At 45.6% G+C, this 17,681-nt stretch overlaps 1 protein-coding gene across 1 annotated transcript in view; it reads left to right on the top strand.

Moving 5' to 3' along the window:
• Positions 1–10,556, top strand: part of MRPL21 (mitochondrial ribosomal protein L21) — a 146,953-nt gene extending 136,397 nt beyond the window's left edge. Inside the window, exon 7 of the mRNA XM_086957843.1 lies at positions 10,409–10,556. Coding sequence (XP_086813969.1) covers positions 10,409–10,473 — 65 coding nt within the window. The 3' untranslated portion in view covers positions 10,474–10,556. The remainder of the gene's footprint in view (positions 1–10,408) is intronic.
• Positions 10,557–17,681: the final 7,125 nt, after the last annotated feature.

Genomic DNA, 17,681 nt, shown 5'->3' with positions numbered 1-17,681 from the left:
TGACATTTCAACTTTACGTACTAGATAGCAGACTTGAAGGTAACTTATGTGCAAATAGCCAATACAATGGATGATAAGGTCCACACAGGCAGGTGGATTTCTGAGCGTTAGCACAGTCCAAAGTAGAAGGCAAAAAAAAAAACTAAATACGATAAGAAGCCCCTTCAAATGTCCTTTTAATGTTGAAATGCTGAATTCCCACACGCGTAGGCTCTTGGTGGTCCAGCACGAAAGTAATCATCGCCAAATTGTTAAGTAAAGAGTCGACAATCCAATAATTTTAAGTTGAATAGTTTATTGCTGGAAACACCAAAGTAACGGAAGAAACAGCACAACACCTTCCCTGCTCCACCGGCTCCCTGGACTGCTATCCTTACAATCTAGAATACCCCAGTAGCTAGGGAACAAGAACACATGGAATTGCACGAGAAAATGCTTGTGCAATGACATGTAAACACAACACCAATCCACCACTGAAGAATACTTATAAAGACCTCAGTAAAGGCAATTAGAGACTCAGTGTGGAAGGCAGAAGCCAAGAGAAGAGTACAGTCCAGGTCCTGTTGCCACTGCATCAGCTAAGCAGTTGCAAGAAAAAGCTTGTTATAGCTTGTTGTGTCCCTATATCTTTAACTTGGAGCTTGTTGTGTCCCTATATCTTTAACTTGGAGTCCACTGATCTGTTCTGGAGCAATGAAGGAGAGCAGGACCAGTCTTCTAGGCTCTTCTCGGGTCTCAAACAGTCAGCCCTCTTCTGATCTTCCACAGGTCCAGGAGTGTTTTGAAGTGGATGCTTGGAGATGCCTCATTTATGCCCGGCACGCGGTAATGAGTGAGAATGACCCCTGAGGATGCCCTAACCAATAGGGTAAAGGTTCCCAGGGCTGGGCTCCGAGTACTGCAGATCTGTTTGGGGAGTGTATTATGGTGATCTCGGTGTCTTCCCACATCTAATACTAAAATCGAGTTTTAGATATCCCCTGTACCCCCTACGGAGACAGAAGTCTGGTAGAACACAGCTGAGGTTTCAGCAACTAGACAGTGGATATACACACATTGTTTTGACATTCTGTGTCCCTCCTCTGAAGTGTTCCCCAAATATCAAATGCAAAACCCCAGCAGACATATCAAGCAGGTCTTGACATTCCTTCAGTATCTGACACTGTGATGTCAACAATAGGCCCACTGTGACAGAGGCCAGTCTGGCTCTAGGGACAAAAGAAGGCTGTAGGCCTGGATTTTAGCTACATCTGCTTATGACAGGGTAGACCTATTTGAAGTTAGTCCTTGGGTCCAAAACACAGGTCATACTGTCAAGTGCACAACAGCATCTCCCCACACCCAAGGTCCTTAGTTCCTGTTCTGAAAGCAAGTTCACGCCTTATTCATGCCTATTGAAATGCTAATTAGTGGCTGGCAGAAGTTGGTCAACAAAATGCAGATTTAGCTTCCTGGAACTTCCTGGAATCTGAAATGGGTTTATACTGTAGTTGACAAGATGTTGGCCAGACACTTCCCCTGAAGTTGATCTACAATATCCTTTTGTGCCCACCTTTGCAGCATTCATTAAGTATGTTATGTTATGCCATTCTTTTAGAGCACACGGCTAAGTAAAGCAGCAGGCATAGCTGGCATGAACACAATCTGAAAGCTTTTTTTATCAGACATTTTACAGCTGTTGACTGAATGCCTGTTAGGTGAGGGGAATCTTTAAAGATAACATTCTGGACCATGCATTAGCAGCTTTGGAGAAGCCATGCTCCACATCTGCAGTCAGTAGACTGTTCCTGTTCTGGCATAATTTGACACCATGTGATCCAAAACCTTCTGACAGGGCGGCCTTCAAAATCGGCTGCCTCATCTTCAAGTCGTTAGCTGGGCCCTGTCCCGCCTTTGTGAAATCTCTCATCAGACCCTACTGCCCATCCCGGAACCTGAGATCCTCTCATCTTCACCTTTTGACTGTCCCCTCTTACAAGCTCTGTAGATCTGGAGGCCGGAGATTTGCACACCTGGCCCCCAAGCTTTGGAACTCTTTTCCTTTTCCTCTTAAAACCTCTAATTCTCTGACTCTCTTTCGTAAGTCCTTGAAAACCTGGCTCTTCCCCCAATCTGGTTAGTCCCTCTGTCCCCTCTACTTCCAACCAGCGCCAGGAAACCCATGGTGTCAGTGCGCTCTACAAGCACCCCTTACAATACAATACAATACAATGCCCTAGTGCTTTAATCCAAGATGAAGCAGAATGCCTTGCAATCTAATCCACCAATGGGAATACAAGACGGTAGGCTCTCTCAATGTAAATCTTTGCCACATGTATCTTAGCACTTATTGAAAAAAGTAATTGCTTGCTGTATTCCAGCCAGGTATACTGACGCTTTGTGGGAGATTTGGGCCATAGTGACCTAAAGTCTCAAATTCTTTAAGAAAGGTACATTTTTCACTGCTAATCAAGCGTGGTAAGAAGGCATTCAAATACATACTTAATATAGTCTTGAACACAGAAGGCACAGTGGTGACATCTGTGAATACTATGATCATAATAAGGAGCTATATACAAAAGCGGATGCATTGAGCAAATGAAATAGAGTTAACTGTGAGTGAGAGCCTGACAGCAAAGTTTACAGTGCTGTTTTGTGGGATTGGAGTTGGCCCTACTGATTTCAGAAATAAGTAAACATGTTTTGTTTTCTTCACTTTCTTTCCATATTTGAGATCGCTGTGGCATTCTTTCCAGATGGAACCTATCCTTGCCCTATGTAGGAGAGTAGGGTCTGCTTCCTATGGTCACCCCCACTTTTTGCTTTGCTTTACTGGTTTTCGAGTTCGATATGGCTGTGGGCCTGCTAATCAGAACCACAGCACAGATGCACTGTCTCTAAATTTCAACCATGTACTCTAGGTGCATACACAATTGGAAATTGGTTCACCTTGTCAGCCCCTGTAAAAGTGTACCCTAGGTACTCGGGGCATAGGTGCAACCAAGGCCTACCAGGGACTGCAACATGTATTATGCCACCCCTGGCTGGCCACTCAAACAGACACAACTGGCTGATCACTCAGCTGGGGGCAAGGTTGTGTAATCACCCCTTGCTTAGGTGTAGTATTCCTATGCCTACTTATATATAGACACACAGTAACCTATGAGTCACTCCTATGGCAGGCCTTAACAATCCTGGAGGCAGAGTGCTTGGTTAAGTGTGAGATGGTGCTCTAGCATGAGCTGAGCCTGTCTGCAGCTTTCGGAACCATGTCCTTATAGCTGTTCTATGATATCGCCATACCATATACTTTTAAGTGCATTATAATCCTTGCGGTTAATGCTAACTTTGGTTTGGCTTTATCCAAACATGTTGTGTAACGTGTCATACGCTTTGGAATACTACCCCCTCGCCAATTCTGGCGACGGGGGTAGCATTCCACCCTTCTAGAGGGAGAAGACATGTTGTTGCTGACTATCCCGGTTACCAGAGCCCCAGCGTCACAAAATGGATGCTGCTGCCACTGACACAAGTCTGACCTCCTGCTGCTGGGAGTCCTTCCAGTCACAGAGGTTTGGACAATAGGTTTCCTGCTTGGGGAAGTGCGACCACCACCCCAGACAGGAGTTTGTGTATTGGGACAGGGAGGGCTGAATAGATTGACACACTGCCTGGGGCACACTAGGTGCTCCATGCATACCCCAGTTCAAACCGGTTGCTGGGGCACTCCAGCCCCAGTTCTGGCGCGAAACTGGACAAAGGAGAGGGGGTGTAACCACCCCCCTTCCTGGTCCCACCCATAGGAGGGACCTAGAAAGTAATCCAGCCCCTTTTAGTTGTATAAAGGTAGGAGCTGAGTCCTGAGACTTTAGATTAATCCTGAACTGAAACTTGAAACCAAACTCTGGACCTTCAACATTCTGCTGAAGCTGAAGACTGAAGAATCTCCCTTGTGGCCAAGGAGTGACCACCCTGGGCAACCAGGCACCATCCAGCAAATCAACGGCTTGCTTTGTCGACGGTCCCGCCGGAACCCGAGCACAGAGCCTGACAAGACCCAGACTTCCAGGCCTCTCTGAGACCTCTCTTCATGCCTGCAGCATAGATGAGATCTGTGGAGGCAACGAGACACGTGGGACCGGAGATCTTGAAAAGCCTACAACTTGCTACCTGTGCAGCTCCTGAGGCACCCTTGAAGCTGTGCACTGGGGATTGAGAAACCCGATACCGAGCTCCATCTGCGGCAAAGATCAGCCCCCCACACTCCACAAGTTCTGCGTGGGGCCCTTCTGCTTTTGTTCTGCTCCACGCGTTGTCCGGTTGCTGGCCCGTTGGCTAGTAGCCTCTGTGACGACAATCCTTTTGAATCACATCGCTGGTCCGGTTGACCCAGACTGGCCCTTGCTTCCCTGCAAAGGTGAAGCACCTCAGACCTTGCTGGTCTGCACCATAAGCCTTTGTTGTATCCTGCGTGGGTTGCCTTTGCCAAGGCTTGTTGACTCCAATCCGGAAGTCGACTCCATCTGCGAGATCCTTCGTTGCACAGTCCGTCGGCAGCACCTGGTCGTCGATGCCTCCTGGTCCACGTGGCTGCAAAGACAAGCTTCAAGACAGCACCTGATTGCTCCTCGACATTGTCTGGTTCCATCATGGTTCCACCCGGTCAATGACTAGTGACCCAGACTCTGTACCCTCTGCTTTCAGGTCTTCTTCATCCTCGATCCACCCTTGGATCTACCCGGACATCTTCCTCCTGGTCGCCTGCAGCATCTTTCTTCAGGTCTCCATAGGATTAAAGAACGAAACCCGACACATCTTCACACCTATGCATCCGTCGGTGAGGTAACGCGAGTACTTCGGTGCTCCCAAGGGTATTGACTATCCAAGTGTCTAAGTCTTTAGTTGTTTCCTCCTAGCTAAACCGGAAGTGTCCTAAATCCTTCTAAATCTAACTTCTAAGTTCCCATTGACTTTGTATTGACTCCCGCTTGTGTGTAAAGTCACTGCACGCGCCGCCTGCGGGCCTCCTACTTCTAAAATGTTGTTCAGATAGTGTAGCCCCAGCGATTCCCTAGGCCTTTCCTTTTCTTGTTACGTGGTACTTATACCACTTTCTTGATGTATGGTTTGCTTCGCCCCTAGGGCCTAACCGTATATTTCCTAGGTGTCTTGTTATGTGCTTTGGCCTCTGATCTCATAAAGAGTTCAGAGGAGTGTGTTAGAAATAAATACATATATATTTTATATATATCCTGTGTGGTGTCCTTTCATTTGATATTCAAGGGGTTACATATGGTAAAACAGCTGGCTTTACACGCCCTCAAGAGTATTTTAGCCTAGGATTGTTCTGTCCACGCCACCATTAGGATAGCTGGTCTATAAGGTTGACTTTACAACCATCACCATAAGGGTTTTTTGGACTGGTGCAAGGTTATCAGTAGAATAGTGAACACCATATACCAGGCCAACTTCTCACACCTTATTTTAGTGTTACACCTACACTGTCTTTCTGAGAGCCTTTCAGAAAGTAAGATCAAACTAGGTATGAGTGTATCCTGCTCATTCCAGATTGGACAAGCACGATCTGGTATGTAGCAGATCTATTGGTCACCCTGGGAGACTCCCCTTAAAGGCAGGTACTAAAAGAGTTGATACACTTCCATCATCCTTATTCATTATGGTGCCATAAGATTTATACTTGACATTACATTTCTCATAATTCCTTCTTGTGAACAGATGCAAACGTCACCTTATCTCCTTGCTCTGAACATGTTTTTCTTATTACTCTTCCTTCTGCTATGAAAGTAGGTGAAATTCCAACTTTTAGAGAAGCACGTATATCCAGTTTTTGTGGGAAAAATCTGATTTTGATGTATTATGCAATATTTGATCTTTTTCTGTTACATTGTTGATTCTTTTGTAAAGCGCTCTGATACCTTCGGATCTAGCCAGCGCTATATAAAACTCTTTAAATAAATAAAATAAAAAATAAAAAGCCTGGCTGAAGACGGCTGAAATGCCAGAAACTGGTCCTAGGAAGCTTGTTTCCTGTCCAGGGAAGGCATGGCTTGGCAGTTCGAGCTGGACTGTTCCCATGCGGCACATGGTCAGACTGATTTGCATATGGCCATGTCTGAACTGGGGTGGCAGAGTGGGCTAAAGAACGGTGATGGATTAAACCCAGATCTGTTGACTGGGTGTGAGTGTTTGATTGGTTCAGATGCTCCGTCCTTCACCACCCCCTTTTGTACCGCTAGGCTACTACTGGTGGCAGGCCTGCAGACATATTTACATTGCACTGTAGTGGGTGACACAATGGGTGCTACAGTCCAATTGTGATATTTATCTTACAGGCTGTGTGTACACCTTGGCACCATATACTAGGGACTCGTAGGTATGTTATACGTGCCAACGTCCTCATGTTTAAAAGGAAAGTGCAACACTTTACCACTGGTTAGAAGAAGTAAAGCGCACAAATTTTTACAGCCAACAAAAACAGGGTTCTGCAAAAAGACAACAAATTGTTGTTGACCCTACAGTAAGGGCACAATTTCCAACAGGCTTGATATTTGTCATAAATGATGGTATCTTACTTAGTGTGGGATCATGTTTATTACATTTGGGGGTAGTCCTGTTTACCAAGCTAATGTTAATTGAAAATGTATGGGTTTCAGTTTTTTTAATTATTCCCCTACAGTCCCATTCACTGATGCTTTATCCAGTGAATTTTTAAGATTTTGTATTTTAACATTGGGTATTATGTGGTCCTTATGATGCACTGTAATGTCCCTTAATAAATGTTTTATTTTATTGAATTTATTGAGTTTGGTTAGAAAATCTGTTGAATACAGTTTCTATCAAATTGTTTAATGTACAATTTTCTGTTTTTAGTTCAGCATACTTCATAGGGTCCTTATTCGTGGCACATAATCTTGTTTCAGTTTTTATATCATCATGTTTCTTACAACTCAATTTGTGTTTCAAAAGCTTAAGACGAGTTGCAACTCCGTACGAGTACTTCAGCCACTAAGTCTCTTTAAATATTCATTGAAAAGAGTGGAAGTCCTGAAATGGATGTAGGAATACTGAAAGAAAATAGTCAGGATTAAGTGTAGGGAATTCTCCCAATCACAGGCTAGTGCAAAAGATAAGGTTGCCACCTCACAACAGCCTACACAGAACATCTTGGATCTAGGATAAATCATCTTCAGGAAGGAAAAATTCAACTCTTCCACAAAACGTATGGAGACGTTTGGAATAACTGACATCTGACAAACCTTTCATCATAACGAACAGGGTTTCATCTTTTGTTCTGGAACACATGGCACTTTCTCCCACCTAGATTATTTTTTAATGCCAACATCTGGTATAGGGTTGGTGAATTGGAACTCCATTTTGCCACGTGGTCTACCTGACCACTCACCCGTTGAGCTCACTTTAGGAAACATTTAACTTAGTGCATGGTGGTTACAAGGTGACCGCTGAGGGTACCACATAGGTGATACCATAGACCTGTATTTCACTAATAACCGAGGATCGATAATGTTCCTGGCACTCTCTGGAGTGCCTTTCAAGCAACTATCTGGGGGTACATAATACGTTTCCAATCATAAATTAAACAGCACTGACAAAAAGGGGTTGTAAGCCTTGAGTCACGGATCTTTGAGTTTGAGCCACTACATGTGAGTACATCCTCCTAGGCCCCTTTATGTGGCTTAGTGCACACCAAGATCGTTCTCCAACAGGTATTAATGGATGAAGCCCACCTGATCTGGCTGGCGGCGCAAAGCCATATTTATCAATGGGGGACAAAGCCAGTAAAATCATACATCGCCTTCGTCAAAATGTCACTAGACATGACCCCATCACAAGCATTTTAACACATGAGGGACAGAGGTTCACAGATACCTTGGACATAGCTCACACCTTCACAATGTACTGTTCTAGGTTGTACTCACATGCTTATCTGTAATGCTTTAGCTGATTTTTTGACGGACCTACCTACGCAACGCTTGTCGGAATCGAGCATAATGCCTTGGAAGAAGTGATTACTACACCAAAATTATCTGCAGCTTTCAGCCAGCCAATCATGAAAATCTCAAGCTGTCTTCCCATTGCTTAAGACTCTCTTCATGGACCCTTCAACGCTTGCCAACTACAGACCGAACTCCCTGCTATCATACCCGGTAAATGTCTTGCAGAAAATCAGCAACAGATGCCTCACCAAATACCTCGACGAACACCAACTCCTCGACACCACTCATTTTGGTTTTAAATCCAACCACTGCACCGAATTTGCCCTCATTGCTGCCATGGATAACATCTGCATGACTCTGGACAGAAAAAACACAGCGCCCCTCATCCTCCTAGACATCTCTGTTGCATTTGACATTGTCTCCCATCCCGTCCTCATAGAGTGCCTATGCGGCATTGGAATACAAGGACACACACTCAGATGGATCTGCTTCTTCCTAGCGGGAATGATCCAGTCAGTCAGCCTGGCACCGTACACCTTCGACAACCACAACGTAATCTGCAGAGTTCCGCAAGTGTCCTCCCTTAGCTCGACCCTCTTCATTGCATACATTATCCCTCTATCCAGCTTCATCTACTGTCACTGCATCAACGTCCTCTCTTACGCAGATAATACCGAACTCATTCTCTCCTTCATGAATAAGACACCCAGTTGTCCGATCAAGTTCAATGAATATATACCCGAAACTGCCCACTGGATGAAGAGACCAACTATCCAAAGATGAACGGAGGCAAAATCATGATCTTCCTGAAAACCACTTCACTGTGGGAATCCACCTGCTGGCTAACAGAGCTAGGACTGACACCCACCTCCACCACTCACGCCAAGAACCTCGGGATCATCATCATCAACGGTAAACTAGACATGACCACCTAAGCTTCCATATCCAGAAGATGCTGAGGAAGATTTTCAAATGACTACCAATCAGCACCCATAAACTGTCACACATGCCCTTCTCATAAGTAAGCTGGACTTTACTGAAACACCCTCTATGCGGGCATCCACAAAAAACTCACCAGAAATCTGCAGACCATTCAAAACTTGGTGGCCAGGATGATTGTCATCCTCCCATGCTGCACTCACATCGCACCACACCTGAAGGAGCTCCACTGGCTCCCCATTCACAAACAACCTCAATTAAAACTCCTCACCCACACTTTCAAGGCACTACCTAACACTGGCCCAGCAAAACTTAACAATTGCATTTGCTTTCACAAATCTTCCGGAAACCTCTGCTCATCCAGACTCATATTTGCACACATCCCATGCATACGAAAAACTAGATTAGTCGGTCCAGAGTTTTCGTACATCGGCCCGAAAGCATAAAACGAGCTGCTGCTACACATAAGAGCCTCCTCATTTCTTAAATCCCGCAAGAAGCTGTAGGTATGGCTTTTCGAATAGTCCCACTAGGTCCAAGGTTTGGCTAGACTGACACCTGCTCAGTGCCAGGATTCCCTCTCGGTGATGGTGCGCTCTACAAATCTGCATAACATAACCATGTGATGAGGAGCAGGACACTTGCACTGAAGTTTGCATAATCTCTCATGAACTTGGCAGCTGTGATGCGTGGATAAGGACTACTTAGAGCAATGCAAGACTGCTGCAGGCTCTGAACTGCTGACGCGTTGTGTGTTAGCATGACCTTAATGGTGCGCCTTGAAATGTAGACAGTGAGACCACTAAATTACGTTACTTCAATCGACAGAGCATGCCGGTAGGATCCATATCTGTTTCAACATTAAAAAAAAGTTGTCTTTGGTTCAGTTCTTTGTTATATTATGGCTGTGTTGGTGTCCCCACGCTGTCGTTGGAATTCAGCCCATTATCCACTTCACTTTTCTGCTTCCCCTTGTACCATGATCCTTCAGTTCAAGTGCTTGTGATGGGGTCATGTCCTTCCCACTTCCTCCAGCCAGCACAGCACTAATTCATTATTCATCTGCCAGTTCATGCTTCCAGGCACCTGTTCATCCTTCCATTACCTCATCTGTACTTTCATTCAGTGACACTAATTCTTACCCTCTTCCATACCCTTCTACCTGAGGCTGTGGGAGCAGTGCTCGTATTTAAGAGCATTTTATAAAAATCAAGTTGTAATGCATTTGTGATTAAAAACCTAGTTTTATCGCATTTCTTATTCACATAATTCAAATGCCCTCTTTATGTTACTGAGCAAATTAGCACTCCCGGCGAAGCAAGGTTTTCATAATCCAACGCACCTTATTTTTCGTTGAAAGTCAGAAACCCAGGCGCTTTCTGTAACCTAGTTAAGTAAATATTATGGAGCTATTTTACAGTGGCATTCAAGTAACTGTATTCCTGTGTAGCAGATGAACTTGGCTCTTTGCATAAAGTGACTGACCAGTTACCACTTTCCATTTTGTTTTTCAGTAATTGTGTACCCGGAGACGGTCCTGAGGATAAACACCATTGAACTTGCTCCACGGTTGTCCTAATAGATTCTAAAGCTTCACGAACAGTTCTGACGTCACCCCTTTTGTTTTATATCAAGCAAACAATAAAAATATTTTCCCTCTCACTCTTTGTTTTCTATTAATGTGTTTCTGCGACATGGAAATGACGAATAAGCAACATGTTGAATAATGTTATGCCACTTTTACCCCACCCTCTACCCTCAGTCCCTATTCCGTGGGGCCAGGGCAGTGGGCTCAGGATAGGAAAGAAAGTCCTGTTCTGTTTCCTGTGCATGTGGCCCAAGTCTCTGCCGATGGCCCCTGACACTGCTGGCGCGTGGACACGTGTCTGCTGTCAATGGGCAAAGGATGCGCAGTGGCAGCTTCAGGACGGCCCTGGGTGCCCTGAAGACATGTCTGTAGTGCCGGATCACTACGTAGACTTCAGAGTAAATAGAATGTTGTTTTTATTATCACTGTTCATCTAAAACTGCGAGCCCACCAACCTGCATCAACAAGGATCCGCTCAATAGCCAACTGCCGCTGCCCCCATCAAGGCCCAGAACTTGAACCTGTCGTGTGGTAAACATAAGGAGCACCCCCCATAACACTACATTGGCATGTAATACAAGTACAGTAAAAGTATAATGGATACCACATATACAGTCCAAGGGAAACATGACTGTGTGAAGATTCAACAGCCTCCTTGGGTGTAAGGGCACGGGTAGTGGGTGCAGGGTGTACAGGAACTGCTGCCTTGTGCCCAGTGGCTGCTGTTGAGTGCAGTGGGTTCCTGGGATCAAACTGGTGCACGGCCCGATGTATGGATGGGACTCGTGCTGTCTGCGTGCTGTGCTTCTATGAAAGCATGAGCACCAGGTATAGAGCGCGATGATGAGACTGGGCGCTGCTAGAAGCCGAGCAGCGCCGACATGTGCTGTAGGTTTGGGAGCGTAAGAGGTGAACTCAAGGTGTGCTGTGAGCCCTGTGCCCAGAGGCTGCTTAGCACAGTCATAGGCCTAGTATATTGGGATTCTGTGCACAAAGAATAGGCACAGGGTGTCTCCTATGCCACGCCCTTCAGCCAGGGCCCACTTCTGCTCCAGAGCTGAGCATAGAGAGGGGCTGAAGGCCTTCTCCTCTACACACAGCTCAGAGCGCACCCCCAAAAGTTGTTAACGGTGGATTCCGAGGGGTCATAGGCTGTGCTCGGCGCCCTGTGCTCACAGCCCAAGGACGAACGCTGTGGGCATGAGGACTAGGCAGAGGGCATGGCTGAAGAGGATGCAGCATACCTGATGCCCAGTGGCTTGTGCTTGCAGTGTTCAGCACAAGGGCATTTATATTAAAGATTAAAGACTGATGGAATGGTCTGATTTTAGGACAGGCCTTGCATCTTGTACCCTTGGGTGAAGCTACTTCTAATGAGTTGTGAGGTGCCTATAGGCAGTGGGTTCAGGGGCACACGCGGATTTGCACAGGGCGTTGCTGCAGTGACGATCTGTGCACTTTGGCAGTGTCTCAGTGGTGCTGTGTGGTTGGCATCCTGAGGAGTGCATGCAAGATATGACCTGATCCCATGCCCTCGACCCACTGCCCGCACTGCCCACCCGCCACTACATTCAGATCAAGGCACTGTGCTCTGGATTCAGGGGGAAAGGATAGGGTGCAGGGTGTGGCTGAAGCCAATGCCTAATCTTCGAGACTATAAACCATGAACAATGGGGTTGAGGCATTGCAAGAGTAGGAGATGAGGTCATATACCTACCTTCTATGGAAAATGTCAATGTTTTTAGGTTTTGTGGCACAGACATTACTCGAGAAGATCATTGTGTAATACTGTTGACTTAACTGATGCACCACGTGTGTATCTATATGTGTGTGTTTTAATAATTCTTTCTGCACTTTTTGCTTTACTTTTTCTGGGAGTTGTAATTTTGTTATGAAGAACTTTTTGTACAAACCGATTTAGCTATCTTGCAAGAGCTCTTGCCACCCCACACCACACCACACCACACCACACCACAAAAACACAATGCAATACATTTACATGAATTGAAAGACACACACAAATATATTAGAACGCACTTTATGACAACACTTGCAGCCCAGCCATTGGCACCAGCAAGCGTTGGGCACAGCAAAGAAGGCCGTCCTAGGTGTTCCCTCTACTCGCCCAGCCTGATGCGGATATTCGCTCCCACTCCCTCCCTTCATCGCTGTCTGTATCGTTTTTGGACAATGATAGCGCCTTTTCTTCTGGCAGACGTGCACAATAGATGGCCTGTTGCAGCATGGCCCAACTTTTGGGAGTCCGAGCCAGACCTTGATTGGTGTTTGCCTGGCCACCTCCTCTCTGGCTCTCCGATTGGTCTACGCACAGAGGGAATCAAGCTGTTCTGCCCCGGGCTTTGCCTATGCACAGCTGCGCAGCACTGGCGAGCACAGATAACATCTCGGCTGTTCTTTGCACGCCCTGTTCTGATGCAGTTGTTTTGCTGATGCGATTCCCTTTGTGTGTGCTGCTGCCAACCAGGCTTTTAAAGGCTCGTGTGTCGGGCAGAGGCACACTGCCACCAGTTAACTTGCAGGCGGATCGTGTAGTGCTAGTCAATGGGTGCGACAGGTGGTGTGTCTACCCATGTCCTGCTGTTGCGTTTTTAATTCCTGCATATATAATAAGATTTGGGGCTGCACTTTTCATTTATTTATTTGAAAGTTTTATATAGCGCGAACCTGACCCTTGCGGGTATCCGAGCGCTTTACAAGGTAAGTGTTTTAGTTACATAAATACAAAGTAAATAGAATAAGGTTCAATGCTGATCAATAACAGTATAAACATCCCATCATAGATACATGGGTATTCGGTACATAACACAACGTTCAATGTATATCAAGCAAAATATAGATACAGTATCCAGGAAACCTGGCCTGACAGTAGACATTATAAGGTTCCATGTGGGAGATACGTTGGGGGGCATAATAACAGTAATTCATTTCTTTTTATTAAGCAGATACATAGGGGTACCCATAATACACAACATTAATAATCGTCATTTCATCATCACAATAGATCTTTAATGATTCCAACAAAGTGCTAACGTGCCTAACAAACATGCATATAGAATCATACCGCAATAGTGTTCAACAAATACTTTGGTATACTTTCAGTAAAGTGCAACTGTGCTAGATTTAGCAGCAAACCATTACTATTCAAGGCGCATCTCGTCGAGTTTCCATCTCGATCTCTTCAAGCAGCCATCGTATTTAAAAGTAGACATCCCATACGTTGATATGTTTTTTGCCAAAGTGTCAATGTGCCTATGGTATGGACATTTCAATATTTCTGTACACCATGTTTCTCCATGCCTACATAAAGTGCAAAAAAAGGATATCCAGTGCTATTTTACAAGATTGTACTCTGCTTCATTTTCATTCCCCTCCATAAATTGCCATGAAGCTTTGAATCTTTTGGTACTGCCAACCCCTTTTGCGTATATGCCTCCTCAAACCTCTTAGTTCGACTCATTTTGTTATACCACTCCTGATACGTTGGCACTCTAGCTGTCTTTCAATTCTGCAAGATCAAAGATCGAGCTACTAAAGAAGCAATAACCATGAATGCATCCGCTCCTTTTTAGGTTTTGACTGGCGATGCGCACGTAGTGCGCATGCGCCAAAAAACGTTATGATTTCTGTGTGGGGTTGGGTATCCGCCCCCTCCTCCCATTGGCTAGCTCCATAAATGGAGGCTAGCCATTGGGAGAGGGCTCTGTCCGTCAATCTCGGACCAGATTCGGGGGGCGTTCCCGAGAATTTTTGGCTTTTGGCTACGTCAGCCGAAAGCCTCTTCTCGTCAACGCCCCCGAATCTGGTCCGGGATTGAGGGCACCCGCCTTCCTGCTCCTGTCTCACGCGGCGCCCGGCCTCACAGTGCCCTCTCTTCCTCCGGGTCGGCGTCACACCACAGGCCCCTTCCTCGGTGCCAGCAGGAGCAGGCACTTACATGTGGAGCTTGAACCTGTGCCAGCTGCGAGGCTGAGGATGAAGGGGAGAGACCGGGAATGAACAGACTCAAGAGTCAGAGAGCAGAGGCAGTTACCGGGCGTGCCTCACTTTTCAGGGCTGCTCGCTCCCATCACTACCGCACCAATCTATCTGGCTACATCATTGCCCCGGGTGACCCTGTGTTCGTCGGGGTACACCAATAAGAATGCTCCCTGGGCACCCGGGGTGCCTCTTCCCTGGTACTTGCTGGGCACACACCATGCCCGGCTTCAGAGCTGCTTACTGAAAGGCGGGGCGGCATTACCACCTATCAAGCCCCGATGAACGACCTGAGCCTTAAATGTCCCGATTACTTCAAATAATCTTCAATATTGTCTGGCCGCGGTCTTCATTTTAGAGGTACGCACTAGCAGGAGGGGTATCTTTCGGGCCACTGATTGAGGCCATGATGCTTGTTCCAAAATCCCACTATCCGATTGAGCACAACTTCAAAGCAGCATCAACGTTTCTTGTGATTGGGGTGCTCTCATCCCTAACGTTTCAACTAGAGAATCAAGGGGGTTCCATTTCTAATGGCGCCCTCTGCGCTTGAAGAGCCTTCTGTGATCTTGGGCACATGGGCGTGACATTGTCCTCTGTAGCCCCTGCGACGCATACCCCCCCTCCTCTGTCCCCCCCCCCCCCACCAACTCTTCAAGGGCCCCCAGCCCAGCATTGGGCGGGGAGGGGGGGTCATCAGATTGTGTTCCGCCAATGCTTGGGCAAATAATGTATCGCTAAATGCTTTAGGGACTGCGCCTGCCAAAATGAAAGACGCTTAAAAAACATTACACACAGTGCAGGCGCTATATTTAAAAAAGATGACATTCACTTCTGCCTCGAAGCGACGTTCAGTTGGCGGTCTTCGGCGACTGACCTCGTGAACTAGAAATAGGTTTTAGTGAAGTCCCCCATTCCCCCTAGACAGATTCACCTTTTACACATGATCTTCCGAGATGAGGAAATCTTCGCCGCCTGCTTTAGTTTTATTCCAGAGGAACGCTAGATGGCAGTGGCCCTCCTCCGATGTTTCCATTGTCGCGCTGAAATCATTTTTCTAGCTCATGCAATGCCGAATAAATGGTGAAAAAAAGTACATTTTAGTACGGGTTCCCTATAAATTGTTTGAAGCGCCATAGGTTTCTACAAATAATTCAAATAATTTGGGTTTGAAATCTGACATGTCCTTCTACCATTTTTCAAGTTCTACAAAACATTTTCTATGTTTTTTTTTTATTCTACAGTCGCTTTATTTTCCCTTCCATTCAATCCCAAATAGATGCTTAGAAGAAGCAGGGAGTGATAATAAAAAGTCAAACAAACTTCACAATCTCAATCCACGGACAGCAGAGCTATGTCTCAGATTGAAGAGATGTAACAGGCTCCGACCACAGAGCCACAGCCCAAGCTACACATAGCTTACAGGTTCAGAGAGCAGACAGACACACTGCTTAGGTTACACCAAACCTACAGGCTCAGCTTTCAAACAGCTGCAATCATAGCGTCACAAAAGATATTTTAATTATAAAGATGATTAAAAACGTATACATGCACTGGTCATGAACTGATGTCGTTGTAGACAGGATGCTATATACGCCTACTCCCATATATAATCGGTTTAATTTGTATGTATATAATTTGAAAATTCTGAATACAGAAACGTAAAAATATATATATATAAAAATACACACAAAAAACACATACACGAGTCATGAAAGAACAACAAAACCAAGGAACTACATTAGCAGCAAAAGGCAAGCACATTAAAGGGAGGGTATGGATTTTTTTCTAATATATAAACGCTAGAGAGACTGTAACAAAGAGAAACACTGTATACAATAACGGGTGCCTCCATGAGAAGCGTCCTATTGTAGAGCGATGAACAGAAGCGGTGTGGAGACGACTCGTGGCGCATCGGTAAGGACACTGGGCCAACTTAGATGCTTTTTAGGAGATAGATTTTTGTGGAGAACCAATCACTATCCTGTCTGCAGGCAATTACCAATCAGTCAGGAGCAGCAGACGAAGAATTAAACATAGCCTAAAACTCCCAAACAAACTTAAAATGAGGCACTAAGAAATTACGTTATTTGACCAAGGTCACACAGCTTGCTCAAGTGTAGAAGCTAAGATTTATACAGAGGACACAAACATTCCCAGAAATTAATTCAGGCACTATATTGCCCAAATGAAAGCATGTAGGAAAAACTAAAAATAGCTAACGGCAGGCCTGAGAGGCCTTTGTGGAATATATCACCTCTGTTGAATTTTTCTCTATATAAAACAGCTGAAGCTCCCATATCTCTCATAAAGCGCTTTATCATTTAGATGTCCGCACCTCTCTTGAAATATATATGCTACATGGGTAGAGTAGTTCAGCATAAGCCAAAGTCCACGCAGTTTGTCTAAAGATCATATACATGCCAACACTCCTGGTTTATTTTCAGAGACTCTGATGGAATTTCCATCAATGCCAGCAGTAAACAGTGGAATTTCCGCCACCGACTGTGGCCCAAGGAACAGCAGCTCCAAAGTAGCCACTTGGCTAGTGTGCCTCAGGTGCTGGGAGGTGTTATGCAATGGGTGTATTTTACATCACAGCCGTAAAAAATGGAATGGCAACAATTCAAGGTTTTACAGGCAGTTATGAAGGACCACCTCTCAAATATTCTACAGCCAAGCAAGCCTGAACCACCAAAGGGACATGGTGGATGGAAAAAGTGTTTAATGAATGTTTGCCACTCTTTCATTGACCTTGTGGTTGTCTGATTACCCAAGTCACCAAGAGTGCAGCTCCTATTGGGGTAAAAGTGCTTCAGCCCCTGCCATAGCTCAGCATGCCGCACCTCTGAGGACGCAAAGAAGTCTCGAGCTACGTGGAAGGGACCAGGCCGAGGCTTCAGCCTCAAAGACTGCCTTCTGCAGGCCTTTCATAACATAACATATGTATTTGTAAAGCACACGTTCACCCATTGGGCATCTTTGCGATGAATTACAGCTGTTTATTGTTACCCAACTCAATGGTACTTGTTTTATCGACCTCAGAAGGATGAAAAGCTGAGTGGACCCGCCAGGATATGAACCTGTGACCATGAGGTCAAACACACGCCCCTATAGTGGATGCATTAGTCAACTGAGCCACCAGACATGCATTTCAAAGGCCAGTCACACGTTTATGAGGCTTTGTAGTTTTCCTTGCTTCC

The sequence above is a fragment of the Lissotriton vulgaris genome, chromosome 2_1 (genome assembly GCF_964263255.1).
Source record: "Lissotriton vulgaris chromosome 2_1, aLisVul1.2, whole genome shotgun sequence".
Classification (NCBI taxonomy): domain Eukaryota; kingdom Metazoa; phylum Chordata; class Amphibia; order Caudata; family Salamandridae; genus Lissotriton; species Lissotriton vulgaris.
The sequence above is the reverse complement of the archived record's forward strand: the minus strand, read 5'-3'. Positions and strand labels throughout refer to the sequence as shown.